Source organism: Leucopleurus acutus, assembly GCF_964270905.1.
Source record: "Leucopleurus acutus genome assembly, chromosome: 5".
In the NCBI taxonomy this organism is placed as follows: domain Eukaryota; kingdom Metazoa; phylum Chordata; class Mammalia; order Artiodactyla; family Delphinidae; genus Leucopleurus; species Leucopleurus acutus.
In genome coordinates, this window is record NC_139147.1 from 46,267,708 (window position 1) to 46,295,197 (window position 27,490).

The following is a 27,490-nucleotide window of genomic DNA, read 5'->3' on the forward strand; positions in this document are numbered from 1 at the left end:
GGATAACAACACAATCTTTTAAAAAATCCTTCCATTTTGACATGCAAGAATGGTTAAAGAGCCTGTCTGTAATGAAGCTCTACCTGTTTTGAAGTGAACATTAACAGGAAACTAGATTCTCCCTGATACTATAGCCCCCAGCCCAGCGCTAAGCCCTGCTGGACTGCAGCCACAGGACAAGCCACAGCAGCTCCAGCTCCTGCACAGACTGACCACACAGGCCGGGCAAAGGCTGCCCTCCTCCCCCTGTGCTGCCTTTGTCTCCTAACAATACCTAGTATTTACTGACCTCTGATGTTTCAGGATCTATGTACCTTCTTATGTAACCCTCACAACAACCTATCAAGGCAAGTACTAGTTCACCTTCATTTTGTATGTTTATTCTCAAGCATTTCTGGCTTGTGTAGAGGTTAATGTCAATTACTCATACCTCTGTCCTTTCTGGTTCTAATCAAAAGAGAAGTAATGCAATGAACTGGTGAACAGACAAGGATCACAGTATTCACCTTTTTTATGGAGGCCTAGTCACCCCCCCCCCCACTACAGGGTCCCTGAAAGTACTGAATTAAAGAAAGTAATTTGGAATTGAAGCCAAAACAAATGAGGCTTTCTATTACCTCTGGCCAAATCTGAACCTTAGGACCAGCCACTGGAGTGTCCTGGGCTGCAGGTAGACTCTTGGTACAGCTCCAGCTAGCAGTGGTGTGATGGATTGGGGCCCATCTCAAAGAGCCAGATGTCAGCAGAAGAGAGTGCCTGAAAGCATGGGAAAGAAATAGCTTCTAGAAGGCAGGCAGCGTGCCAGGTCTGTTTACTCTACAGAGCCCACTGTCTCTTTCTAACAATCTGCCAAGAAGAGAGAGACTACTACTTCTTGCTTTTAAATGTAGCTTTCAAACAGTTTTCAAACATAGCTACTCACTGGAATCACTTGTAAAGGTTTAAAAATATCAGTGACCTAGCTACACCCCGGACGGACTGAATCAGAATCTCTAGCGCACAAGTATTTTCTGAAGTTCTCTAGGCAATTCCAATATGCAGCATAGACTGAGAACCACCCCACGGGGTGGCCAGGTCACTAGGGGTAACCCCATCCACTCTTAATGCAGCCAATCAAGCACTTCTGAGTGGCTACTTTATGCTGAGCAATATCCTCATTACAATTCTGTGAGGCAGGTATGATAATCATAGCATTTCACAGATGGGAAAAGTGGGACTTGGAAAGGCTAAGTGACAAGACCTGGGATTACAAATTTAGTATGCTGTCTCTCCTGAGCTGGATACTTAACCACTATACACTTTGCTGCTTTTTGTGGATGCCATGCTCCCAGCAATCTCTCCAATCAGTTAATACGTTCTTCTTTTGTAGGGAGAAACATACAAGTGTTGGAGAAACTGGAAGAGTTCATTCCAATACGTGCTCCTTAAAGAGAACATAAACTCCATCTGCGGAAGTTGAAGAAAAAGAATACAAGTTTCCAACAACTAACATTTGTAGAAATTTGAAAAACGTGTGTTACAGGGTAATAAATCAACAGGCAGTGGGGGTTAATTGTCAAGCAACTAAAGTCAAACAGCAATTTTTTAAACACAATCAGCTGAATAGTTTTGAGCAGCCCTCTTTGGTACCCTGAGACTGAGAATAGGAAAACTGGATGGCATAGTTCTGCTGTGAAGATAGGGCTAAGGACTGTGAAGGAAGGTGCCATGGGAGATTATGCAAACAAGAGACTCAAAGCTGCTTGTGTACATCCCAGTGACAATACAAGCTGAGCAGAGAAAAACAAGAACACAGGCTAGAAGACTGGGAGGGGCTGGAAGGCTGTAGGAGACATGAGGTAAATTTCACATCCTGAGACAGAGTCTGAAGATGAAAGGTGACACATGACCCCATAACTCAAATATTTTAAAAGGTGAAGACAAAAGAGAATTCTCTCTCTCCTTATTCCATCTTTTTAGAACTCTGCAAAGGTAAAAAGTAATATAAATTGGATTTTGCTTCATACAAGTTTGCTGAAAGTGTGCAAGTGTTAGTATGTCAATGTATTAATTTTGCTAACAGAAATTTTAACACTGAAGAGGATTTAAATCTCTTCTTCTAGAGAGCAAATAATTACTCTAATTTATTCTTTTCACATAATGAATTTGCAGGACACTGGCATATATCGTTATTTGATCCAAGGGAAAAATATATCTCATTACAATAGTGTGTTGGAACACCTGATGAGCAAAAGAAAAAGAATTCCTATACACAGATGTGTTTCCTTGTTTTATTCTCTCAAGTCTGAATCATTACTCCCTTAAGAGGGCTGAAAGGAGGACAAGAGACTTCACCCATCTGTGCCAGGACAGAGCTGGGTGGAGCTTGTGAAGTAACAATTTGCATCTTCAACACTATACACATTACCTGCTCCTTTAGCTGCTGGGAAACTTTTCAAAGTGTTGCAACTGGCAAAATCAGGTTAAATCAACAGGTTGTTTTCATTTCTGGTGAAAGCTTACATAAGGGTTAAATTGTAAAATGCCCTCACACTACTTTACAATAATTGAAAATGACTGGATATATATTACATAAGTTTTAACAGTGCTAGTCTGCAATTTAGCGATGTTTCTGGAATGGAAAAACAAACTCTAAATTGATTTGCTGTATGGTCAACTCCTTCTCACTGGGGTCACCAATCAGTTCACCTGTGACTTAACTCTATCCATTGCCTCCGCCCCCCCAACACACACACACACACACACACACACACACACACACACACACACACACACACACCCCAATACTTAGACCAGGTAAAACTTTTAACACATTACAATTAAATTCCCAAGACCCTAGTATATTATGACCTAGACAGCAGGCACACAATATTAATTGAAAAAATAAATTCTGCCTTTTTTATTGTATTAACTTTTACTGTGTTTATGGCTATCCTTAAGAAATTTTCTAAAATGAGTCTTTGCTAAAAAGGATATAGAAGACATTTATTCACATCATGAAATGAGATCAGGAACCAAAAAATTAAGATCTTAAAACATGTTTCTTAAGTTGCCATAAAACTCACATTCTGAAAAATCTGAAAATTATTTTTTTACACTTCGGGGGTTGCTTTCAAAGATTACGTGAAAAGAGATTAATAGCACTTTCCTTGCCACTGACTTTATGTTATCAGTTTAATCAAAAATGGTCAAATATCAGTAATTTCATTATGGTTCTACTTGACTAGAATCATTAGACAGATGAAAAACCGTAATATTTACACATCAAGTGAAACAATGCAAGCCTCTGTATTCCAAAAAATCTTTGCAGGAGAGAATGACCTCAGCTACTCTGAAATGTGCTTAAACAACACATACTCAGCACCAGGGCTTATGGTGCTAGCTTTCCATATTTAAGGGTGCTACTGGTGAGGCTCAAAAGTCAGATCCTGACTAAGCTTCCTCAATGCACACTAAAGACGGGTGTTAGAGTAAATCACAGGTAATTCTGGGGTGATAAGAGGCAGGGATAAAATAAATAACTTCCAAATCCAAAAACGTCATGTTGGTCAATAATTTTAAAATCTCATTCCCCAAAGTGTGCTGTGTTTTGTTCACTTAGCTTTTCTACCTTCCACAAAAGGTGCTGAAAGGCAATGAAACTTCAAGAGTTAGGAGGAGGTAGAAAACTGAGTAACTAGCCATTTCACAGGCAATAATCGGCTGCAGAGTAATACTGGCTTTGTTGTAAGTCAGAAGCCCACTTGATTAATACACAACATAAACATCCACAGCCATTAAATGACTTTATGAAAAACTAGCCATGTTAAGTATGATACACAATGATCACAAAACTACTTTGAAAACATGCTTTAAAACGCTGAAGCATAAGAAATAGTCTCTTATTTTCTAATGGGGGCAAGGGGTTCCCACATTTTCTGGATGATAAAACAGAGACCCAAACACTGGACATAAAGTAGGCCTATAGAGCAACAATGCATTTCCCACAGAAAATCACAAAATCCTCATTCAAAATCCTGTACTTCTTTATCCTAAGGTACTAAGATTTAATCAACTCAGACACTATACACAATTCTGAGTCTCTTCTCATTTTTTTATTTTTTAAAAAAGACAGATCTAGGATTTTGTAAGAAATTATTACTAAGTTACATTTTTTTTAAATCTGTCAAGTACTACAGTAATGGAATAAATAAATAAGATTTTTTAAAGTTCAATGTTTATAGACATATTTATAAAAAAATGACTGAATTAGAAGACATTAAATAATGTTGATACACACCAGGAAGGGATTAGGCAAGGAAAGGCACATCATTTCACCACAAGAAATAAAGACCATAGTTGGAAGTTAATGACCAGCCAAAGCTTTAGATCTTGTGGTAGTTTTCCTAGCTCCAGAGGGTCATTATGGTGTAACCTTCTTTATGGTACTTAGCTGAAATAAACGTATGGCAGTTGGAGAATTTTACTCTGTGACCCCAATGTAGTGTTTAAAAAAAGCACTCTTTTAATAAGTCTGGTGTGTGAGGAGGGAAGGAACAAAAATCCAAAATGGTCTGGCGATACTAAAAATCCTATTGACGTATTAAGGAGAGTTTTTTAAAAAAAGTAAAATAAGGTTAATCCTCTTCTCTGGCTGAACTGGAATTCTTGCAGTTACAAAGTTAAAATTCCATGTAAACACTTCCTTTCTTGTAAACAAGACACAGTACAGATAAACAACTGAAGATATTTCACCTCAGATGAAGTTATACGCCAATATTTAGAGAAAAAGATCTTAGATAATTTCCTTATTTTAGATAGCCTAAGTCCTTGAAAATAGCCTGGCTGACTGGCTATCTACAACAGCAAAGTGAACGTAAGTTTTGACAATGATTGTTTCCCAAACAAACTAGAGTTTCCAGTTAAACAGATACTTTATCCAACAGACCTCAGCGGCACTTGCTTTGGGTCAACCTCCTACTACCAATTTTCTTTCACAAATTTGTGCCAAGAGTTTACCCAATTTTTTTCTGTCTGGACTCTGAACCTAGATTAGTTTGACTGAAAGATGGAATCACTCAGGTTCCATATAAATTTTAGTGGTATTAAGAAACAACTGTCTGCGTGAATAAATAAAACGGATTTTCAGGATAAAATGGTATACCCATTAAAAAAAGAGTTAAATTAAAAACAATTGGGGGCAGATAAGGGAAAATATTAATATCAAAAACTCATAAAAATGGCAATTGTAAAGCAGGCAGCTTCCCACTCATGCCACACGATATGCCTTCATTAAGGTGTACTCTTTCCGGTTGGTATGAGCGGCCCAGATGAAGAGAGCAGAAGCCATGAACTGTAAGGGAGCTGAGACGCAAGCCAGGCAGAAGGACCATCCAAATTCGCCAGACACATTCTCAGGCAGCTCTAGTTTCTGGTGGAGTAGTTCAATTCCAGCAACGTAACAGCTCACTGAGCCCAGTGTACACAGACCTTGGAGGAAAATTTAGAAAAAAACAAAAACAAAAAAACATAGCTAGATAAGACCATGGTAAGAGCTTTCCAGGCAACACAACAGGGCAGTAATATGGGATCCCTAAGGAGACAAGAAGTAGGTAAAACTAAGTGTGATGACAAGACCCACCTGCAAGGAGATGGAGAATGCCTGTGGCAATGGTGGGGTACAAGCTTCGGCAGATACAAGCACAAAGTCCAATCAAAGCCCCAAAGCACATCAAACCTAGACTAACAAAAGGTAAAAGGAACTGGCAACGCCAAAGATCTGATTTTAAAAAAGAGAGAGAGAAAAAAGAAATGTTACCATGACTTCAGTTTTCTCACAATGGCAATTTCTTTCATATTCTAATTAGAACTTTTCTCAAAAAGTGAGAATGAAGTATGCTAACATTGAGGTTTTCTCCTAAAGCACATTATTCAAAACAATGCTAACTTTCTCCTGATAAAAGTAAAAGGACACTAACAATTAACTGTTACTGAGGGCTTCCTATGTGTCACGCACTGTTCTATACATGCTTTGTGTATTAAACCCCCAAAATCTCTATGAAGTAGGTACTATTACTATGATCTCCATTTTATAAATGAGGAAACTGAAACAGGAGGTATAAATAACTTGTACAAGGTAACACAATAAGTGGTAGAACCAGATTTGAAGCAAAACATTCTGGCTCTACATACAAACAAATTTAAGTCCTCACAGGATCTTAAGACAGGAATAACAAGCAAATGAATAGAGATTATAAAAGACCTGTTAAACGAATATACATAAAGCACAAAGCAGAGGATCTGGTATATACCAGGCACTCAATAAATCGCAGTTTTAATTATCATAAATTCCCTCAACAACATGGGAAAAAAAGCTGATGACTTTACAAAGCATCCCATTACATTTTCAAATTATGTTAATTATTATCAATGTAGTAACATCAACTCTAAACCAAACTTTACCTTTTAGTGCTAGTTTTACTTTCTGGAACTACATAAAAGTCTTTTCTCTAACTTCCCTTCAAACTCTGTTAGTAATAAACTTCTTCCTATGCATTTACAATGCAAAATTGAATACTTGTCATTTTATTCAATGTTCCTTCTCATGACGTGGTCATTCTTCCAGGCAAGCTCCAGTAACTCTCTATATAGCCTAGAAACTAGGTCTAAACATGAAGACAGCATTTCCTAGGCTGCCTGACCATCAAAGAATAGAATGCTCGTAATAATTACTTTCATTTGTTTTTGACATCTACACCTTGGTTACTACCACCTAAGACTGGATCAATAATACTTCAGCAGGCCTGATACTTGTTGACTCATATAAAGCCTGCAGTCAACTTTTTTCACATATCCCGATCGGAACTCAGATAAATGAAGTGTTTAACTTAAACATAAAAATGTATTATTTATCCCTGTTAAACTTCCTCTTTAAATGGGCCCATTAATAACATCTTTTGGATGGTCTGGATTCTGTCACCCAATGTATTAGCTGCTCAACTTCATAGTTGTGATTTGGTAAGTATGTACGTAACTTCTGAAATGTGTTATCAACAGAACAGAGTTTGTTGGGATAATGTTAAAGACCTTATTTCAAGTTGACACAATGTACAATGTCATCCTGTTCCAAAAAGAGTTCAACAAAAGGGAAATAAAATTATTTTCTTTTTTTCCCAATTGTCTTGCTGCGTTCAAACTACTCACAGGTCCGAAGCAGATCGATCCCACTATTGTGGTTTCCAGGATCAACAAATTTCTCCTCGAACTGCTCATTTAGCGTGAAACTGATACATTTTGTGACCATATCAAATGACTCTGGAACGAGAATAACAATGATTGCTTGTTGTTTTAATTTTAAACATTTAACAAAAATCTCTTTTAGTAATTATTCTCTGAAATAAAAAGTGATATGGAAAAATGTTCTCAGGGGAGACAGCAACCTCTTTGGTCCTGAGTGACACACAGCCTTCACCAATGCCCAAAGGACCAATGGTTCTCAGCAGCAGGCTTAAGACATGGGTTCAGGGAGGAGCAGTAAAATTAGCAGTAAGGGGCTTCCCTGGTGGCGCAGTGGTTGAGAGTCCGCCTGCCGATGCAGGGGACACGGGTTCGTGCCCCCGTCTGGGAAGATCCCACGTGCTGCGGAGTGGCTTGGCCCGTGAGCCATGGCCGCTGAGCCTGCGCGTCCGGAGCCTGTGCTCCGCAACGGGAGAGGCCACAACAGTGAGAGGCCGGCGTACCGCAAAAAAAAAAAAAAAATTAGCAGTAAGAAGACTAGGAAGGAGTGGACAAAGAAACTTTGATCTTCTCCCCCAAACCTACTCCATCAGCCATGTTCCCCATTTCAGGTAATGACAATTCCATTCTTCTCGTTCCTCAGACCAGAAACTTTATAGTCATTCTTGCCCATATGCATTCCATCAGGAAATCCCAGAGGCTCTACCTTCAAAATATATCCAGAATCAAGCACTGCTCAGTACTACCATCCTGGTCTTGAGTCATAATCATCTCTCACCTGAATTGGTGCAATAGCCTCCTAAGTCTCCTGGCTTCTGTCTTGGCCAGCCACCTGTCTGTTTTCAGCACATCTTCCTAGGTGACCAGATTATCTTTCCTCTGCACAAAGCTCCCCAGTGGCTCCATCACACTCAGAGTAAAAACCAAAGCCCTCATCACACCTAGAGAATCCTGCGTGATTTGCCCTACTCCCTCTCCCAGGATGTGTCTCTGACACATACCCAACTCTTCCCCCAAGCCCCCTCCTTCCAGCCCAGGGAATTCCTTGCTGGTTCTGGAATACTTCAAGCATGCTCCCACCACAGGGCCCTTGCAGTCATTCCTTCCAACCTAAATGATTCTCCCTGCCTCCACAACTACCCATATGGTCAACTCCTTCACCTTTATCAAGTCTTTCCTCAAGTGGTATTTTCTTGTTGCAGCGTATCTTGCCTTTACTATTCAATAGCATAACTTATGCCCACCAACATCCCCTTCCCTATGTATTTCCAAACCCCCTTTATTGTGCTGTATTTTTCACAGCACATGTCACCTTCTACTATATAATTACTTATTCTGTTTATACTATTATATTTATTGTTTACTGCCTGTCAGTCCTTATTAGAATGTTAGCTCCCCTCGGGGGCTTCCCTGGTAGCACAGTGGTTGAGAATCTGCCTGCCAATTCAGGGGACACGGGTTCGAGCCCTGGTCTGGGAAGATCCCACATGCCGCGGAGCAACTGGGCCCGTGAGCCACACCTACTGAGCCTGTGCGTCTGGAGCCTGTGTTCCGCAACAAGAGAGGCCGCGACAGTGAGAGGCCCGCGCACTGCGATGAAGAGTGGCGCCCGCTCGCCGCAACTAGAGAAAGCCCTCGCACAGAAACGAAGACCCAACACAGCCAAAAATAAATTAATTAATTAATAAAATTTTTTAAAAAAAGCAGAGCAATAGCATTAACTGGAGCTTTAAGAAAAGAATATTAGCTCCCCAGGAGTAGGGATTTTTATTTGTTTTTTCCCCTTATGTACTCCAAGATCCTAGGCCCTGGAACATGAAAGAATGCACTAAATATTTGTTGACTGAATAATAAACGATAGCTAAGATTCAAATATCAAGTGCTCCTATGCTCTCATAAATAGAATTGAACATTTTAAATAAAATTTAACCAACTTTCACCTCTTTCCAAACTACTTTCTTTTTTCCATACAAAATCACAACTATCAGCCTTCCGATGTATGGTAACTCAAGCCTGTTGTGCTGTGATTTGAATACAGTGCTTCCCACCAAGAGCCCAACAGAAGTAGTCATAAATAGAAACAATTTATAAAGCTGTTCCTTACAAAGAACTCTAAAGCTTCCATCTTAATAACTGGAAATTAAAATTTTTAAATGTTAAGAATGCTTACAAAATAAACCTGAGAGGCAGTTTCTTAGATTTTATTTACTTCTGTAATGGATATTTTTAACCTAAAAACTCCATCAAGATTGTTGTAAAACAGTCTCAAATATGCAGACTTAAACACAGAACTGGTTGAATTATACCCTCTAAGATTTAGTGGGCAAATGATAATATCAACTAAAACACAGCTACATATAAAATGACTATCAATTCATATGTGTTGACTTCATTTTGGATACTAGTCCTTTTTACCAGTTACTAAGTATTTGAAATCTTCCAGTGTTCTTTTCCAATTATTTTCTCATGACATGTGAGTTTAATACAAATATCTTAATGAATGGGTAAATAAGTACAAAGATTTACAATGATTTTCCCAAGATAAGGACAGTTACTCATCCAACCAATATTAATGAGTATGATGGTAATTCATGGAAGCTGGGAAGGGAAGTGACGGGGAGAAAAGAAATACATAAGATTTCTTTTTTGGGGGAGAGAAAGAACCCACAAACCTGCTTATACATAACTGGGCCATCATCACATCACTTTCTCTATTATAGAGTAGGTAAAGGAGACAAAAGTTAAAATAAGAGAAATACCTGTCCTTTCTGGTGGACTATACCAGTATGTGTTTTGGGGTATAGTGATACACCGTCTCCACAATCCCACTGTGCCGTTATTTCGGAAAAGTGCATCATTATAAGTCTTTTCATCTGCCTCATCGCTAGCAAAGTCAGTCCAGATACTTTTGTTCAAATCGCTGGAATTTTCTTGAACTGGACTTCGATACTCATACCAGAAGTCTGTGCCAATTGAGGCCGCCATGTAGATGGTAGAAATGAGGCTAAGCACACAAGCAATTACAAATGCTGTAGCAAAACGGTTATCCATTCTGGCATTCAGACTGCTCTGTTTAAAAGTTGAAGAAAGAACAAAAGTTAGACTTCAAGGACAAACACAGATTTTGAAAGGAATTATGTCAAAATCACCCTTTACCCTATTCCCCCTCCCAAGGCTCTTTAAAGTAATGTATAATCATTAATGAATTTAAAAAAAAAGGAAGCAAGCATTTTTTAATTAAGTTCAAAACAAAACTCATTATCACAAAAGTACTTATTGAATGCTCACATACCCAGGATGCTACGGAGACAGAGGTCTTGTTCTCTAGTCTATCACCTGCACACTAAAACAGACAACACTGAAATGGACATACACATTACAGATACAAACAATAGACATGCCCAGAGTCAGCAATGTACCTTGCATACATTTTTAATGACGGACTGCAGAGCATTAAGTGTTCTGGGTCTGAGTGTGAAAAAGGCATAGGAAAAGGAAGCAGAGGAAATCGGCTCCTCCCAGTTTCCTCTGCATAGGGAAACCTTCTAAAACAAGGTTACGAGTAAGGAGCTATTTAAAAGACAGGTGAAAATGTTTGTTAACCCAGAAAGAAAGGTTGTTCCAGGCGCACGGCATAGCAAAGAGAATAACAACATATAATAATGCTAGATTCTAATCTGCCCCTTTAATCTGCTCCATTAAAGCTAAGCCAAGCTCTTCTACGCTGTCAAAATCTTCACTCGTATCTACTCTACCCATTCCTTATACTTCTGAACCTCCTCATCTGCAAACTAAATGATCCCTCCTCAGCCAGAAAGAAAACTCTGGATTAGGCAAATATTAACACTCCCAAGGCGTGGACAGGGCTCACTGGCAGTAGTAAATGGCCGCAGTAAAATGACTCAAGGCGGATCAAGCTTAGTCAAATACTGCAAGTATATATACCATGACCGCGCCAAACACCTTAAAAAGGAGCACGAAAACGGGCTCGCAAACTGGGGTTGCTGAGTTTGGGAAATGGCAAGTGACTCAGGAGAGATCAGAGCAATTACAATAATTAACGATAACTCCAGAAGTTGGGTTTGTATTTTTATTCTTTTTAATCCTTTTTCCTCCCGGTGGCTCTCAAATGACCTTAAAAGGTCCCGAGCACCGGGAGCGGCGCTTCGCCCAGGCCGGACGCCTGGCGCTGTCACCTCGCGGGGCGCACCCTGGGGCCGGGGGTGGTCGAGACCAGCCGGAGCTGCGGCGGGGCAGCCCTCCGCGGTCCCCGGCCAGGGGCCTCAGGTACCCGAGCAGGCCCCTCCCCGGACCACTCGGCCAAGGGAAAAGCCCCGCCCCAGGCCCCCGCGCAGAACCCGCACAGCCCCGGCCGCGCCCGGGGAGAAGGCCCCTCTTCAAACGGATGGAAACACCGAACGGCTACGCGACCCCCGCCCGGCGACGTCGGCCCCGCTCACTCACCGCCCATCCTCCTGCTCCGCCAGCTTCACCCTCAAGCTCAAACCACAGCACCCTACTCTCCCCGCGCCTTCTCTGACGCACTTCCCTGCAGAGCCCGCCCCCTCCATAACTCCTGCGCCTCCGCCTCCTCCCCGAGCCCGGCCTGGTCCCGGCGCCGAGGGGGCTTGTGGGAGTTGTAGGAGGGACAGAGGAAAAGCTGCGAGAGGCGGTGGACGGCATTCTCGGTGCCGCGCGGCGCATTGTGGGAGATGTAGTTCCGCTCCCTAGGTGCGCAAAAGGGAAATCTGAGCGGATGGATTCTTAATATTTTACTAAGGAAGGGACGAAGGTCCGCCGAGTAAGGCGACCTGTTTCCGGTCACTACTAGTCATTAATTGTGACGAATATGACTCAGATTTTTCCAGTCCTGTGCTATCCCTACCACCACCCTGCTTCTGAACAGCAATGCGATTGTACTTTTAAAATATTAACCTATTGATTTTCTCTCCCACAACCTCACTCCCATTGCAGCAGATAGTCTTTCTGGTTTTACTGTTTACGTTTAGACTAAGAAGGATGTAACCTGACAGAAGGTATCCAGCTAGAATGTAATGACATTCTTCGGATTTCAGATAGTTTTTGTTTGTGGCTGCTTTCTCTTTGTGGCAAGTGATATTAGTTTTCTCTTTATTGCAGTCAATAAAAATAAAATAAATTACAAAATAATTTATTTTTAAAATCAATTTAAAATAAATTACAATTTGTTGAAGAAAAATATTAAAATAAATTAATTTTAAAATAAATTACAATTTGTTGAAGAAAAATATTAAGTTAATACTGAGGGTCCCAGATATGTCAAAAAAGTGAATAAAAAAATTTATGTAGTACGAAAAAGACTGAAATTTGGAGAATATTGCCTTAAGCAGATAAGGTCATGGACAACCTCAGAGATTGCACATGACTGTATGGCACAGAGGCAACAAAATGATTCTAAGCCTTCAAGTACTGCATAGAAATCCACAGACAGGAAGCAGGGACATCTTTTTAGTGACGTGTGTGGACTCATGAATGTGCTCTGAGAACAGCAAAATGATGGGTTTCTCAACAGATACCTACAGAGGCAGCCAACTGAAGGAGCAGAGGGGCTCTCAAACACTTGCTCGTCCCCCAAATGCCTTAGAATTTGGCCACAGCACAGGAGAAAGGTGGGAGGCCCAAGTGGATACTAAATTTCTACCCCCCTGACAGACTGAAGGCATATCATTTGTTTTTCTACTTTTAGCTATAGTTCCTTTGCCTGAATGGCTGAACTGATATTCACATCCAGTACCTAATTAAAATAAAGTAACAGCCGAATATAATATTCAAATATGACTGAATTTTCATGTAGAATATCTAGTCATAGGAGAAGTTTGTCAGAGACACCAACTAGAGAAAATGGAGGAGGTGCCCAGGCAAATTGTTAATATGCAGTAAGACTCCTCAATGCATGTATTCACCAGGAAATGTTTTCATCCATTGGCTTCATTAGAAATCCTCTACCTTCTCTCTCCAGTGGAGTGGAACTATCTCTCCAGTGAAGTCACATGGTAAATAAAACCAGGTTAAAGAGAAGTTTAAAAAAGGAAGAGGAAGACAGCACCTCAGTTCACAAACAAGGGAACTGAGCCCAGGGAATAACTGACTTCAAGCTTGAATACTGGGGCGAGCTGACTAGCTTTGTGACGTTAGACAATTTACTTAGCCTCTTTAAGTCTCAGTTTACTTTTCTCTAATTATGATGTTGACAGTAGCACCTATCCTGCGTGATCATCGTAAGGATTAAATGAGAAAATACACATAAAATACCCAGCCCAGAGCCTGGAGCGTAGTAAGCAATTGTTAAGTTATTAGTGTTTGCAAATATTTGTTCAACACCTGTAATCTTTGAGTAGGATCAGTACTGTATAAAAACCTTTTTAAAGCTCTTAATTCCCCTGGAGGCTGGAAGTAAGCCATTTATCTTGGTCCCTGCTCACATCAGGAGGTTTATGAACGTCTGAACTAACTGCCAAATGACTAGGAAAGACTTTCCAGGACCAGATTTCAGGCATCCTTACTTACCTCCACTCAGGAGATTCCCAGGCTGGGCTCATAGCATACGTAAGTCCTCATGATTCAGGAGATGGATGTTCCTGGGGAGACCTGCAAACAACGATGACACTTTCATCCATTAAGTCTGCAGAATGCCTAGGAAACGCACAAGACACATTTCAATCAGCAATTTGGTATGGACCTGGGAGTGTCTGCATGCTTGAGGTTGTGACCATCCGGCCCACTCAGCCCAGAGGATGTGAACCATCTCGTCACACCCAGTACCACTAAGCACACAACAGGTATTTCTGATTTATCTCTACATCTTGGGTGTTTCTGTCTTCTATTTGTGCAGCTGGTCGTGTGGATAGGCAAAATAAATCCTTAATGAACTAATGGAGTTAAATGTCTGTTTCAATTTCTTACTGCACTGTTTGGGAAACAGTAGCTGCCTGACATATTTTCACAAATATTAAAGATGATTTAGTAAACCAAATACAGATTACAAAATTTAGATTTAAAGGCAAAGTTGAACTAGACCTCTGGCTTAATTTGTTAAGAATGGTTCTAGTTTCAGCAAGAAGGTGTTATAATTACACTATACTTTAAATAAACCAAATAACTGAAAATCTAGATATGCAGGTATTATAACTTGTTTATATTATGTGCTTACAAAACAACTCTTTATGCGAGAATTCCCTTCAATACCAAATTCCCTAATATACTTACATATTATTTTTAATTGTACTTTTTTTAGAAATTAAAAATTATGTTTAGCAAGATATATCTACATTATATTTTTCTCATATAGCTTTGTTTTTGTTTTGTTTTGTTTTGTTTGCGGTACGCGGGCCTCTCACTGCTGTGGCCTCCCCCGCCGTGGAGCACAGGTTCCGGACGTGCAGGCCCAGCGGCCATGGCCCACGGGCCCAGCCGCTCCGCGGCACGTGGGATCCTCCCGGACCGGGACACGAACCTGTGACCCCTGCATCGGCAGGCGGACTCTCAACCACTGCGCCACCAGGGAAGCCCCAAAGTGATTCTTAAACACACTAAAGTTTAGAGTCCCTGTTCTAATTTATACATCTTAACCAACTTTATACATTATGCTTTGTTATTATTTTGGCTACCTTTTAAAAAAAGTTTAAAAATCACGTCTAAATTTGAACTTCTTAGAAGTCTTCTGGCCTGGATCTCAGAAATTTTTAGGAATTAATTTAGACTTCTGAACCCTCTCTTATTCTGTGTCCCAATTCCTGAGATACGTTCAGAATTGGCTCAAATGTTGAAAATGAGGAGAGAGTAAGTTTTTGTCCACTGAGGCATCTGCTCAAGTGGGTATACTATCATCATTCAGCCAAAGCTGTGACTACAAGCCTCTGCTGCACAGGAGGATTGAAGGTTTTGTGTGAATACTGCCACCCCAACTGGCACTATGATATATTACTTCTTTTTTTTCTCTATCAACCACTCTCACCCCATATTAGAAAGGATTCATTAGATTAGGTAGCAGATAGCACAGCAGAAAGAAAGCTCTGTTCGTATATGGTCTACTGATATGTCCCAGAATAAAAGGCAAAGATAATGAAGCAAACTATATGTTTTTCATAAATCTTATCAATCAGAGTGATTATATATTCATTTGTTAGAAACACTCTCTTACTTGAGTATCGTAACATGTATAACCATTTAAATAGTCCAGTTTAAGAGCTCTGTTTATAGTCTAAGAGTTAGTGATTTTTTTTTATTCTGACAGTAACTTGGAGAGTTTAGTGCAATATATCATGCCAAATTAAGTGGAACCTATTTGCTATTATCAGTGTTCTCCCCCACTTTATTTGTTGGATTATTTCCCTTGGTACCTCATATTTATGTGAACAGCAGTGATATTAGTATTTTAGGCACACTTCAGGCTTCTTCATAATAGTTGATTTCATCTGGATTTAGGTGGTGTACAGCAAAAATTGTATTTATTTATATTGGTGTCCCTCATACCCAGCACAGTGTCTGGCATACAATAGGTGGTCAGTGTACCCAGCACAGTGTCTGGCATACAATGTGATCAATAAATGTTTGTAGATCTGGACTGAATTATGCTTGAGTTTTGAGCCATTTGCAATGCATAAGGACTTTTCACAAACTTCTCCAACAGCTTCTATTTTCCATGATCACTGTTTTTTTTGAAACAGCAAAGGTCTGAGTTGCTGCATCTTTTCTAATCAGAATGCATATAGCCTTCCTCCTTTTTCTTTGTCCATCTGCATTTCCCACTATCTCTGTCTTCTTGCATATTGCCTTGGCTGGAGGTGTAGGATACATGAATTCCCCAACAAAACTTTAATGCTGTGGACCTATGACAACCATATTTCGGAGCTACATTATTCTTCTTCCAGCAGAAGTATAAGTCATAAAATTTTAGAGATTTGAGTGACATTAGTGATCATCTAGTACAACCATTTTACTAATGAGGACACTGGGGCCCAGAAAAAGGTCATCTACCAAAGATTCACATTGATGATTTTAAAATAAAGGACAATTTAAATTTAAAGTTCTCATCTATGTATGGTCCATCCTCTGTCTTTCAGAAGAATGGACATCTGAACAACTATAGTTTGTTGCTCTGTGTAACATTTGACAGGAATTACTGAAAGGAAAGAGCCCACATGCTGCGGAAGATCCCACATGCCGCGGAGCAGCTAGGCCCGTGAGCCATGGCCACTGAGCCTGCGCGTCCAGGGCCTGTGCTCCGCAACGGGAGAGGCCACAACAGTGAGAGGCCCGCGTACCACACACACACACAAAAAAAGAATCACTTTGAGGGCTTATTAAATATAAAGTCCTAGACTCTACTCCTAACAACTCTGATTCAATAGATCTGGGACCAGCTTCAGAAAGCTACAGTTTAGTAGGCATCCCAGGTGACTCTAACGTGGGTTATGTGGTCTGGCATCCACAGGTTCAAAACAATGACATTAAGAGGCCAAAAAAGACTTTAGTTAGAAAAATACTATAAGCTAGAGGCCGGTGGAAAGTTATCAATGGTCTCTGCCTTCAAGCTGCTCATGATCAGCTCAGGAAGTCAGACGCCAAAACAACTTACCATGTAAAATGAGATAATAAGTACTTTAGAAGCAGTGTTGTAAAAGTTCTTAGAGAACACAAAGCTGAAAACAATGATCTCTGCCAGGAATGAAGGAGGAAAGCTGAGCGTGTTTTGTTTTGTTTTTTTTTTCTTAAAAAACAATTCTTGAGAGGTGACATGTGTCCTGTAATTCAGTTACTGATATTTACAGTTTACTCTTTTTTTGGTCATCGCCTTGTTCATACTGCCATTTCATATGCTTATGGTGTCCAGTGTTGTTTTTGAGTTTTGGTCTGTGCGTAGCTGGTTATTTTACTGTTAGTTTCCTCATGTTTATGTCAAAGAGCATTTAAAATTAAAAATGATTGCAGTTCCTAATTTATTTAGAACTATGACCTCCCCTACTCTATCTAGTTAGCTTTTATTGTGGGTTCTGTCTCATAATAGCTCTGTACTCTTTGAGCTATTAAAAGACCAGTACTATGCTGTGTGTTCCCTTTTTTGGCTTAAAACACTTAATTTATTTTCTAACTTGGGTTCCAAGATACGGTTGATCCATGATGGGTATTCTCATACTGCAGCATTCTACCACTAATTACCATAATCCAAAGTGACTATATATGATAAAGCAAATCATTTTGTCTACAGCTGCTTCAAAGTTTACTGAGGAAGTCAGATGTGAGATAGTTTACATCAGTAGGCTAACAGCTTTGGAATGCTGAAAGAAAATTTAAGACCTACAGAATAAATGTGCAGACAGATGTTTTCCTCTAGAGTATGAGCATGAACTCTTTTCCATTTTATAATAATTTTATGTGGAATTCTTGAGACATATCTAAAAAAAATTTTTTTAATATCTTAGCCCCAGAATCAACCTTATCTTTTCAAATACCAGAAGAACTTCTGGCTGCAGAATGCAAAATTCTAATAATACAATTAAAGTACAGTTACAAAGAAATTTTTAAATATATACATATAATTGCTTCTTTAATGCACACACACACACACACACACACACACACACACACATATAGTGTTTAAATATTTAAATTTTCCATGTTTACCCCATCAGTCCTTTTCAAGTAAACATTGTCCTACTTCAAACTATTTGACAAAATGAAATATTCTATTAAATAGTTAAGGCTTACCCAGTGAGAAAGATTTCTATCCAAGAAATGTCAAAAAGTTAATTAGTTTATCTCCTCTGCAGCCTATACTTAGTGAAGAATATACCCTCCCACTCCCTCTCCAGGAACAACACAGAGCAGCCTAGGACACAAAAGAAGGTAGACGCAGGCCCGTAAATCAACTCCCAAGTGACTTTCTGGGGCTGCCCCAGATCAGGGTAGCCCTCATCCTCCCCTGACCCAGACTAAATGCCTGAGACTGAGGTGGCAATAGAACACATCAGGAAGAAGACAGAAAGAAGGAGCACAGCAGGCAGGATCATTCTTTTCAGTATATTAATTACGGGAGAAACAATTCAGTAGAAAGGACTTCAAGTGTTTAACAATTAATAATTAATATTAATTAATAATTAATATTTTCATCTATGCAATAGTAGTATCAACCTGAAACTGTAATTTTGACGAAGAAATGAGATGGAGGGAGAGTAAGGGCAGAAGGGTATGAAGGAGGCTTGAGCCACTTTGGCCAGTAAAGAATTGAAATAAAAGGAGTCAGTTTCAGAATTTGTTGTATTTTACTATGGTAAAATATAAATAAATAAAAGGGAACAGATGATAGAAAAATATGATAGAATCTTTTTGATATTAGCCTGTTTCTCAAGTGTTTTGAATGAACCAAAAATCTTCCCTTTATAGTGCCTATACTGGCCACTCCTTTGTAATGTCACCTAATATAGTTCTGCCTGTTGCCAAGTCAGTAATTCCAAAAGTGAAGTTCACTGATGTGTGCAGGCACTTACTGAAAAGTCAGAGCTCAAAAGCTAAAAAATCGGGGCTTCCCTGGTGGCGCAGTGGTTGAGAGTCCGCCTGCCGATGCAGGGGACGTGGGTTCTTGCCCCGGTCCGGGAAGATCCCACATGCCACGGAGCGGCTGGGCCCGTGAGCCATGGCCGCTGAGCCTGCGCGTCCGGAGCCTGTGCTCCGCAACGGGAGTGGTCACAACAGTGAGAGCCCCGCGTACCGCAAAAAAAAAAAAAAAAAAAAAGGCTAAAAAATCACTGCTATCAAGGTGAGGCGTAAAGAAGAAAAGATCAGAGGGGATCTAGAGACTGATGAAGGATAGTTATTTGAGGGTTAGTAGGGAGAAAATCTTCTGCTCAAGGATATTAACACTAACAAAAGGGAACTTAATTGGTTGAATTATAATAACAGGTAATAGCGGAAAAATAGCAGTTTGTGACTTTTAAACCTGTGTTTGTAAGCTGCATAAATAACAGCAATGCCCACAGTTAAACCCCAATGAATTCATCCTTGCTAAATTATACTGGATCATGAGTAACATTTCCAAAGCACTTACTACATGCAAGGTTCTGAGCTAATTGTAGTGAAAACTTTTTTTTTAATAATGATAAAAGCACAAGACATGGTCCCAGCATTTTGGGTTGGTTTTTTTTTTTTTTTTTTTGCGGTACGCGGGCCTCTCACTGCTGTGGCCCCTCCGTTTGCGGAGCACAGGCTCCGGACACGCAGGCCCAGCGGCCATGGCTCACGGGCCCAGCCGCTCCGCGGCCTGTGGGATCTTCCCAGACCGGGGCACGAACCCATGTCCCCTGCTCGGCAGGAGGACTCTCAACCACTGTGCCACCAGGGAAACCCTGGGTATTTTTTAAAACTTACTGAACAAGACAGGATCAATTATGCATGAACTGAAAGAGCGAAATAAATGAGAAGAAACTAGTACCCTAATTGGAATCATTATGTTTGCCATAGATGTGGACTGGTATGATTTGGGGAAATTTACTCTTTATGCAATGGAAGACTATTCTCTTCACATTTCACCAATGATGTAAATGAAAACAGTATCTTCAACATCACCACCTTAAAATTCTAAAAGTAAAACAGTATACTGCATGTGAAACAGGAGGCTAGATCAAAAAGATTCTCAGTGTCAGAAAAGCAAAGATATCTTTAAGGTAGGTAAGGAGAAAAAGTTAATTCATTTCCTAATCTCTGGAGATTTAAAGAAACAAATTGAATGTCTTGAAGAAAAAAGTCAAAAAGCACCTCAGTTTCCTGGGCAAATGCAAATAAAGAAAACCATAACCACAACTACCCAATACCAATCAGGGTGGTGTTCCTTGTGGGCCCTTTCTGAGGATTGGTAGAAACTGTATTTTTTAATCTCTGTTTTTAATGCGTGTCCCAAGATCTTCTAAGGAAGGGGGTGGGGCAGGGAGAAGAGGCAGGCACTGTATAAAAGAAGCTGCCTTGAGAATTCTAAAATTCATACAAAAACTTCTTAGGTAAGAAAATTTACCAGATTTGGCACCTGCTGGACCCAGTGATGGACTCAGAAGCAACCACGGTTTACTTGGAATATTTCTATGTTACAAGCCAAAATCCTGATATTGACGAGACCCACTCCCACGTTCCTTATACATCAGTCTTCCTTCCAGTCTTTTACACAGTGGTGTTCCTGACTGGAGCGTTGGGGAACGTCATCCTCATGAGTGCATTGCATTTCAAAAGGGGCAGCCGAAGACTGATTGACATTTTTATCATCAACCTGGCTGCCTCTGACTTCATCTTCATCATCACGTTGCCTCTCTGGGTGGATAAAGAAGCATCTCTAGGACTGTGGAGGACAGGCTCTTTCCTGTGCAAAGGCAGCTCCTACATGATCTCAGTCAACATGCACTGCAATGTCTTCTTGCTCACCTGCATGAGTGTTGACCGCTACCTGTCCGTCATGTGTCCAGCCGTATCCAGGAAAATCAGAAATAGAGACTGCGCGTATGGAGTCTGTGCCAGTGTCTGGTTTATCTCCTGCCTCCTGGGGTTGCCTACTCTTCTGTCCCGGGAGCTCACCCTGATTGATGGTAAGCCATACTGTGCAGAGAAGAGGGCCACTCCAGTTAAACTGGCTTGGGGCCTGGTGGCCTTACTTTTTACATTTTTTGCCCCTTTGGTGAGCATTGTGACCTGCTACTGTTGTATCACAAGGAAGCTGTGTGTCCGTTACCAGCAGTCGGGAAAGCACAACAGAAAGCTGAGGAAATCCATAAAGGTCATCTTTATCGTCGTGGCAGCCTTTGTCTTCTCCTGGCTGCCCTTTAATACTTTCAAGCTCCTGGCTATTGTCTCTGGGCTGCAGCAAGACCTCTACTTTCCTTCAACTTTTCTCCAGTGGGGCATGGAGGTGAGTGGGCCCTTGGCCTTTGCCAACAGCGGCATCAGCCCTTTCATTTACTATATCTTTGACAGCTACATCCGCCGAGCCATCGTGCACTGCTTGTGCCCTTGCCTGAAGAAGTATGACTTTGGGAGCAGCACTGAGACCTCAGACCTCACTAAGGCTCTCTCCAACTTCATTCAGGCAGAGGATTTTGCCAGAAGGAGGAAGAGGTCTGTGTCACTCTGAAAGGGACAGTAACATTTCAAGCTCTGTTGGTGGATCGGAGGGTTCATTTGTGTCTGAGACAAGGCAAAAAGAAAAGTATTGCTAGTGGTAATATTGCTGCATGAACACAAGGAAGTGTTCATTTTTAAAGAGACATCTAGAAAGTCTCTGTGTTCATGGATGTAATTAGGCCGTATGCTGTTTTGTTTTGGTTTTTTTCTTAGCTGAGTGGCCTTATTTGACCCTTGCCAATCAAGTTCACCAGGCAAAATACAACTCTTATGTCTGTGAACTCTAAGATAAAGCCTCCTGCTTGGGCCAGTTCCTTCCTGCATGGTTGTTAATGAACATTCAAGCCTTTTCCTCTCTCAGGAACCTAGATCCACACGACCCTTCATACCGAGCTCCAAAGTGGACAACATTTAAAGGATTCTGCCCACTTGTATCTGGTGAGAAACGTGGTGACAATGCAGGTAGTAAAAAATGTAATATACCTGTGCTCAGTAATTAATTATTCCTGAGTAATGAAGTGAGGTTCTGGCCTTAATCTTTAAAACTTTATATGGTAATTCTATACCATCTTCCAACATTGTCTTTCACCCTATACCATTCACAATAACATTGGACTGGCGAAAGCTCACTGGGATAAAATCATTTTGTATTGTGTGTATGATTTGGGACTTTACCATTTGGTCTTCAAGAGTATTTTAACAAGAAAGCATAGGACAAGGTTTGACTTTTATTTTCCTTATACGATATGTCGGTTAAAATGTATCTTATTATAATGATGTAGTAACTACTTTTCAATGGGGTTTCACTGTACTCTTTGTTTTCACTGCCTTTACAAATTAGGATATGGCTTTGTTTCAATTACATGTTTTTAATTACCTAGTTATCTAGTTATAAAATAAAAGTGCTACTACTACTGTAATTAGAGGTCACCAAATGCTTAGCAACACCCTCGTGCAGATTATCATTTTGTATTTTAATTAAAGTGTTAGTGCTACACATTCCCTGTAGCATCATTTGCTTGGTGTATGTAATTTCATGATTTGATCCAATAACATAGGAAGACAGGATGTTCTGTATTCAGCTGAAGGGAAAAATCCATAACAAAGATGTTACTGGTATTTTACATACATTTTTTGAAACTCAGAGACCTCCTGGACTTCCTTACCTGATAAATATTTACTGAGTCAATTTGTACCTATATTCCTTTTAAAGAATTTGAAGTGAAAAATGTAACTAGCAGCAACCACAAAAGGCTTTGCAGCAGCAAACATACTATTGTAATATATCTTTTGGTTCAAGATAAAATAGGTTATGCTTTTACCCCCACTGTTTACACAAATGAATTATTGCTTTATTTTTAAATATTAGATTTGAAAATCAGAGAAAGCTTAGAATCTTTTCAGAGACTAGGTAATTCAAGTTCATCCTATGTATCTTTCATATTAAGAGAAATCTCAAATATTGTGCATCTTCTTATAGTCTATTCAGAAGTTTTTGGTGTTATAAATTGGTAAATTTATTACTTTCTCTTAAACTTTTATTAAATAAAAATATAATTTTGTTATAAAAGTATTCTTCTATGTTGTATTAATTTCTATTAACATATCAATTAATACTGATATTCTAACAGACTTTTAATAAATTATCATAGATATAGGAAAAAAAGACTGTGGAAATCATAAGAAATAAAGTTTCTGGGAAAACTTCAAAAGTGAATTCAATATAATTAAATAGATCTCCAAAGGTTAAATAAAAGCAAAAATACAGAAAGTAGAAGACATTCACTTTTTTAAAACAAATCAACAAAAGCACTGTAACTAATCACAAAATCAGAGCCTTTGAGAAATGCTACCTTTAAAAAATAGCCCAGTCAATCAGCTAAGGTATTTGTGAGAAAATGAGAAAACCTAGGTTATTTGGCTTAGCTTCACCCTCAATGTTGGGACATTGAACAAGTCGTTTTAATCTTTCATACCTAGATGTCATTGGTAATATCTATGTCTATAGAATCCTCAAGGATATTGTAAGAGTAATAAATATAAGTAAAAGGTTTTTTAAAATATTGAATAAAACGTTATATGAAACAATTCTGTTTCTATCATTAATTATTGAATGTTACATAAAAGTTTCCAAACTAGATTATCAAATGACACTTAATCATTCTCATTTAACAAATATTAGAATCTATCCTACTTCTGCTTCACCCTTTTCATTTTTTCGTTTTAACATGGAAGAAAAACATACTGTTGTACTTTTTAATACTTTAAGTAGATATGCTACTTGTGTGCCTTATGGAGATCTTAGCATATTTTATATTCATAAGATACCAGTGAGGAAAGGAAAAATAGGCATAATTTTACAGATGGCATAACTCTGACAGAAAAAAATTCAAAATGTGATTAGTGTTATGTTACTATGAGAACTTACCACAGAAGAGCTCTCCATTAAAGCCTGGGTGAGAAGTTGTCTGATAACTTGTAATTAATTTTAAAATTAAGGCACACAGTCACAAACACACATTTAGTCCATTTGGGCCATATGGAAAGAAGAAAACTAACCTGATATTCCTGGGAGCCCCACAATTCATCCACTCTAACAAGTCAAAATCACCTCTGAGTGAGAACAACACTAAGTAAGAACAGTCTTAAAGGAAGCTATGTGCGTGACTGAGAGGGGACGATTACTAGGGGTCATAAGTTAATTTTTAAATAGACACAGAAATGCACAGAATGATGGGAAGCTGAGTAAAAGAAATCTTCCTCTGATTCATCTTGACTCCTCAAATCATTCTCTATTCCCCCAAGAGATCTCAGAAGTGAGAAATGACTTGTCAAATGTGCATGCCACAGAGAATAAGCGAGCCTCAGTTTTCCTGCAGGGCTCATTCACAAAAGTCAAACAATAATAAAAGAATTACAAATTGATTTCTAAAAGAGCCCCTGATGTGGCCTGCTAGCAAGAGGATGCCTCCAGCCCCATGAGAGCAGTGCTGTCCAGAGAAAAAGCAGGAACATAATGCTAACTACCAGAAATGGGGAGTGGGTTTTGCTTCCCACAGAGCTTGTGGGTTGGATTTATCCCTTGCAAATGTCTTTTCTTATTTTAAGTTCTTTTCTCTCAGTCAACATTCTTTGCTTTTATCAACTCTATGAATAAGCAGTTATGACAAGACTTTACCTATCAGTGTACAGGGAAAAATAGTTCCAGCAACTTGACTTTAAATTTCAGATGCAAAAATCCACCTTAGGATTAGTTCCTCTTGTCTCTTGTTATCTTTGTCATTTTCTTAATAAAGCTACATTTCCTAAATGTATTTGATAAGTGGGAATTTCATCCTAAGATTGATTAACCTACAGCATTAAAACAAATAAACAAACAAACCAAAAAAAACCACTTTAAATATCCAGTGTGCCAAACTGTTAATAAAGTGAAAGTTCTTATGATAAGTTAAATCAAATGTAAACTCACACGAAATGTCCATTTATCAATCTAAAAGTGGAAGGAGGTACTCTGTTAGTTGGCAGACGTTATTAAACTAAAAGATTCTTGGCTTATGTATATGAGTACCAAATTTCTAAGATCCAAAGGCACTTTAAAATTACAGTGGAACTGTTTCTGGGTTGGCCACATGTGTTTAAGTTGAATTGTGGCTAATTTAGGCAAGTGGCCCATGTAAAGGATATATGATACAATGTTCATATTATTTTTATAATGCTCTGCAGACTGAGTAAAGGGTATCATCAATCTGACATTATTCAGTGATTTTCTCATTTTCTAATTAAGAAGATTTAATAATTAGCTAGTTTACTATCACTCCCATATTAACAAGAGTTAGGCTTCATCTATGAGAACTTTATGTTGTCAACACTGATGGGAAATTTAGAATTTTTATCTGCTAGCGTCTATCAATTCTGATTAGCAAGATTTCATTTCCTTACTACTATTAGTTCAAAATGAAATATAAAAAGTTCTTCTTGCTAGAATACTTTATATTTGCAGAAGATATAGGTATTCGTGTGATGTTCTTAAATCAAATAAAATTTTATGCATCAAAAATTATGTGTGGCTAAAGACTATTTTTAATTTTTAAAAACTTTTCTGTGGTAGAAAATTTCAGCCAGCAACTCTGCTGTTTTCCTTATAGACATATGTAAAAACTGTCTACTGTAAAACTTTCACAAATTCTTAAATCTACAAATTCCAGTGTAGCATATAATTTACTCCATATGAATTTCGTAAAGTTTAACCTCCTCAGAGACACTGCATGATGTGTAGAAAATAAAACAGAATTGAGATGTCAACCCTAGGTGTTTGGCCTGACCTGCTAGTTAAGTCAGTCATTACTCATCCCATCGTAGATGAATGGTTTAATTTTGTGACTCTTATGCCTAGACCAGTGGAGTTCCTTGAAAATATTCAATATCTCAAACATCAAACTGTGAATGCAAAGTGTCTGTTGTACACAATGCACTATGTCAGCCACAAATTTGTTATTATGACTGATGGGTTCCTTATTATAACTGGATTCTGAAGCAGGCGTATTGCCGTCACTCACTCACAAAACTTCTCTCTCTCTCTCTCTCTCTCTCCCCTCCCCTCGACCCCACATCTCCATCTCTGTCTCTCCCTTTCTCTGTCTCACACACACAAACACAATGTACAAACACAGCTGATGAGCATCTATTGACTCTTGTTGCTAATATTCAGTTTAAAGTACTTGATAGAATGCAATAAAGGAGAAAATAAAGCAAAGAAAAAATATAGTAGGGCTTCCCTGGTGGTGCGGTGGTTGAGAGTCTGCCTGCCAATGCAGCGGACACGGGTTCGAGCCCTGGTCCGGGAAGATCCCACATGCCGCAGAGCAACTGGGCCCGTGAGCCACAACTACTGAGCCTGCGCGTCTGGAGCCTGTGCTCCGCAGCAAGAGAGGCCACGACAGTGAGAGGCCCGCGCACCGCGATGAAGAGTGGCCCCCGCTCGCCACAACTAGAGAAAGACTTTGCACAGAAACGAAGACCCAACACAGCCAAAAATAAATAAATAAATTTATTTTTAAAAATATATATATAGTAAATAGAAAATACAAAATAAAATGGCATATATAAAAATATCAACAATTACAATAAAAACATAAATGGATGAAAATATCCTATTAAAATTGAACAAGTAGCCCATTCCTACAATCAACTACTATATATACGGCACTATTAGGCTCTGGAGGATTTAAAGAGGTAGAAGTAGAATTTGTTTCCTCATGGAGTTTACAAGCCCCGAGTTATTTTTTGAATCAAAGAATGAAGTACTGCCCCCAAGAACAAGTCAAATCACTTTCTTTGATCTTTTCCAATGTTCAGGGAAAAGCCCATATTTGTCCATACAAAAGTCACTTCATGTAGCTACCATTTTGATAGGGTTATTTCCTAAATATCGTTGCATTTTCTTAAAGGAATGTACAATGTGTGCCCCCAACACTGGCATCCCCAAATGAAAATACTTTTATTGCCCTTAAAGATTTTTAGGTGTAAAAGTGTGTTTTAAACATAAGAACACAACTGAACAGTATCAGCTTTAAATTTATTTTCAAACAACTAAAAAGGATATGCAAAGTAGATTACTCTAACCCTGCCCAAAGACTGTGATTTAATGAGATACCCTCTTGTTTACCCTCAGTTTAGACCAAAAGCAAAACTGACAACTCAGGTGGAGAGGTGGTAAACGAGAAACGAAACTTGCCCGTGGTTTCATGTTTAAAGCAAAAAAAAAACAAAAACACCAGATTCAGAGGAGTTGAAAGTAATGCAATGCAAACTTGACTTGTATGCATTAATTAAAATTAGTTTAAAATTAGTAAAGAATTGAAAAAAGTCAATGCAGAACTGTATAATTTACACAATCTTTAGGATTTCAAATTACAGTAACTTCACTTATATAATTCAAACATAGAAAAAATACTGACAGTAAATTTATGAAAATATTTAGCAAAATAAATAATCAAAGACGGCCAAATTAAAATTTCAAAATATTGGGCTTCTCTGGTGGCACAGTGGTTGAGAGTCCACCTGCCGAGCAGGGGACATGAGTTCGTGCCCCAGTCCGGGAAGATCCCACATGCCACGGAGCGGCTGGGCCCGTGAGCCA

The 27,490-nt window shown here is 39.2% G+C and overlaps 2 protein-coding genes across 8 annotated transcripts; one reads left to right on the top strand and one right to left on the bottom strand.

Annotated features, from left to right (window-relative positions):
• Positions 1-2,896: 2,896 nt before the first annotated feature.
• Positions 2,897-23,992, bottom strand: CLDND1 (claudin domain containing 1). Of its 7 annotated transcripts, none has more exons than XM_082840586.1 (7): positions 23,911-23,992; positions 13,762-13,887; positions 10,508-10,558; positions 9,975-10,284; positions 7,183-7,293; positions 5,621-5,758; positions 2,897-5,469 (listed from the first exon to the last, which is right to left on the bottom strand). In XM_082840586.1, the coding sequence occupies exons 4-7, from the start codon at positions 10,264-10,266 to the stop codon at positions 5,249-5,251; spliced, it is 762 nt and encodes a 253-aa protein (XP_082696712.1). In that variant the 5' UTR covers positions 10,267-10,284; positions 10,508-10,558; positions 13,762-13,887; positions 23,911-23,992; the 3' UTR covers positions 2,897-5,248. The 7 variants fall into 7 exon arrangements, with proteins under 7 accessions (XP_082696712.1, XP_082696715.1, XP_082696717.1 ...); XM_082840589.1 differs by having other exon boundaries at positions 13,762-13,842; positions 23,911-23,986; XM_082840591.1 differs by lacking the exon at positions 10,508-10,558 and having other exon boundaries at positions 13,762-13,842; positions 23,911-23,986.
• Positions 19,597-22,897, top strand: GPR15 (G protein-coupled receptor 15). The gene has a single exon (XM_082839680.1). The coding sequence runs from the start codon at positions 20,285-20,287 to the stop codon at positions 21,359-21,361; it is 1,077 nt and encodes a 358-aa protein (XP_082695806.1). The 5' UTR covers positions 19,597-20,284; the 3' UTR covers positions 21,362-22,897.
• Positions 23,993-27,490: the final 3,498 nt, after the last annotated feature.

Bases quoted from the DNA above. Each gene is read 5' to 3' on its own strand.
- CLDND1 (XM_082840586.1), bottom strand. From the start codon at position 10,266: ATGGATAACCGTTTTGCTACAGCATTTGTAATTGCTTGTGTGCTTAGC. The intron at 7,294-9,974 runs GTATTTCTCTTA...TTCTCGTTCCAG, and splicing joins TAGTCCACCAGAAAGGACAG to AGTCATTTGATATGGTCACA. The intron at 5,470-5,620 runs GTGGGTCTTGTC...TTTTCCTCCAAG, and splicing joins CATTCTCCATCTCCTTGCAG to GTCTGTGTACACTGGGCTCA.
- GPR15 (XM_082839680.1), top strand. From the start codon at position 20,285: ATGGACTCAGAAGCAACCACGGTTTACTTGGAATATTTCTATGTTACA.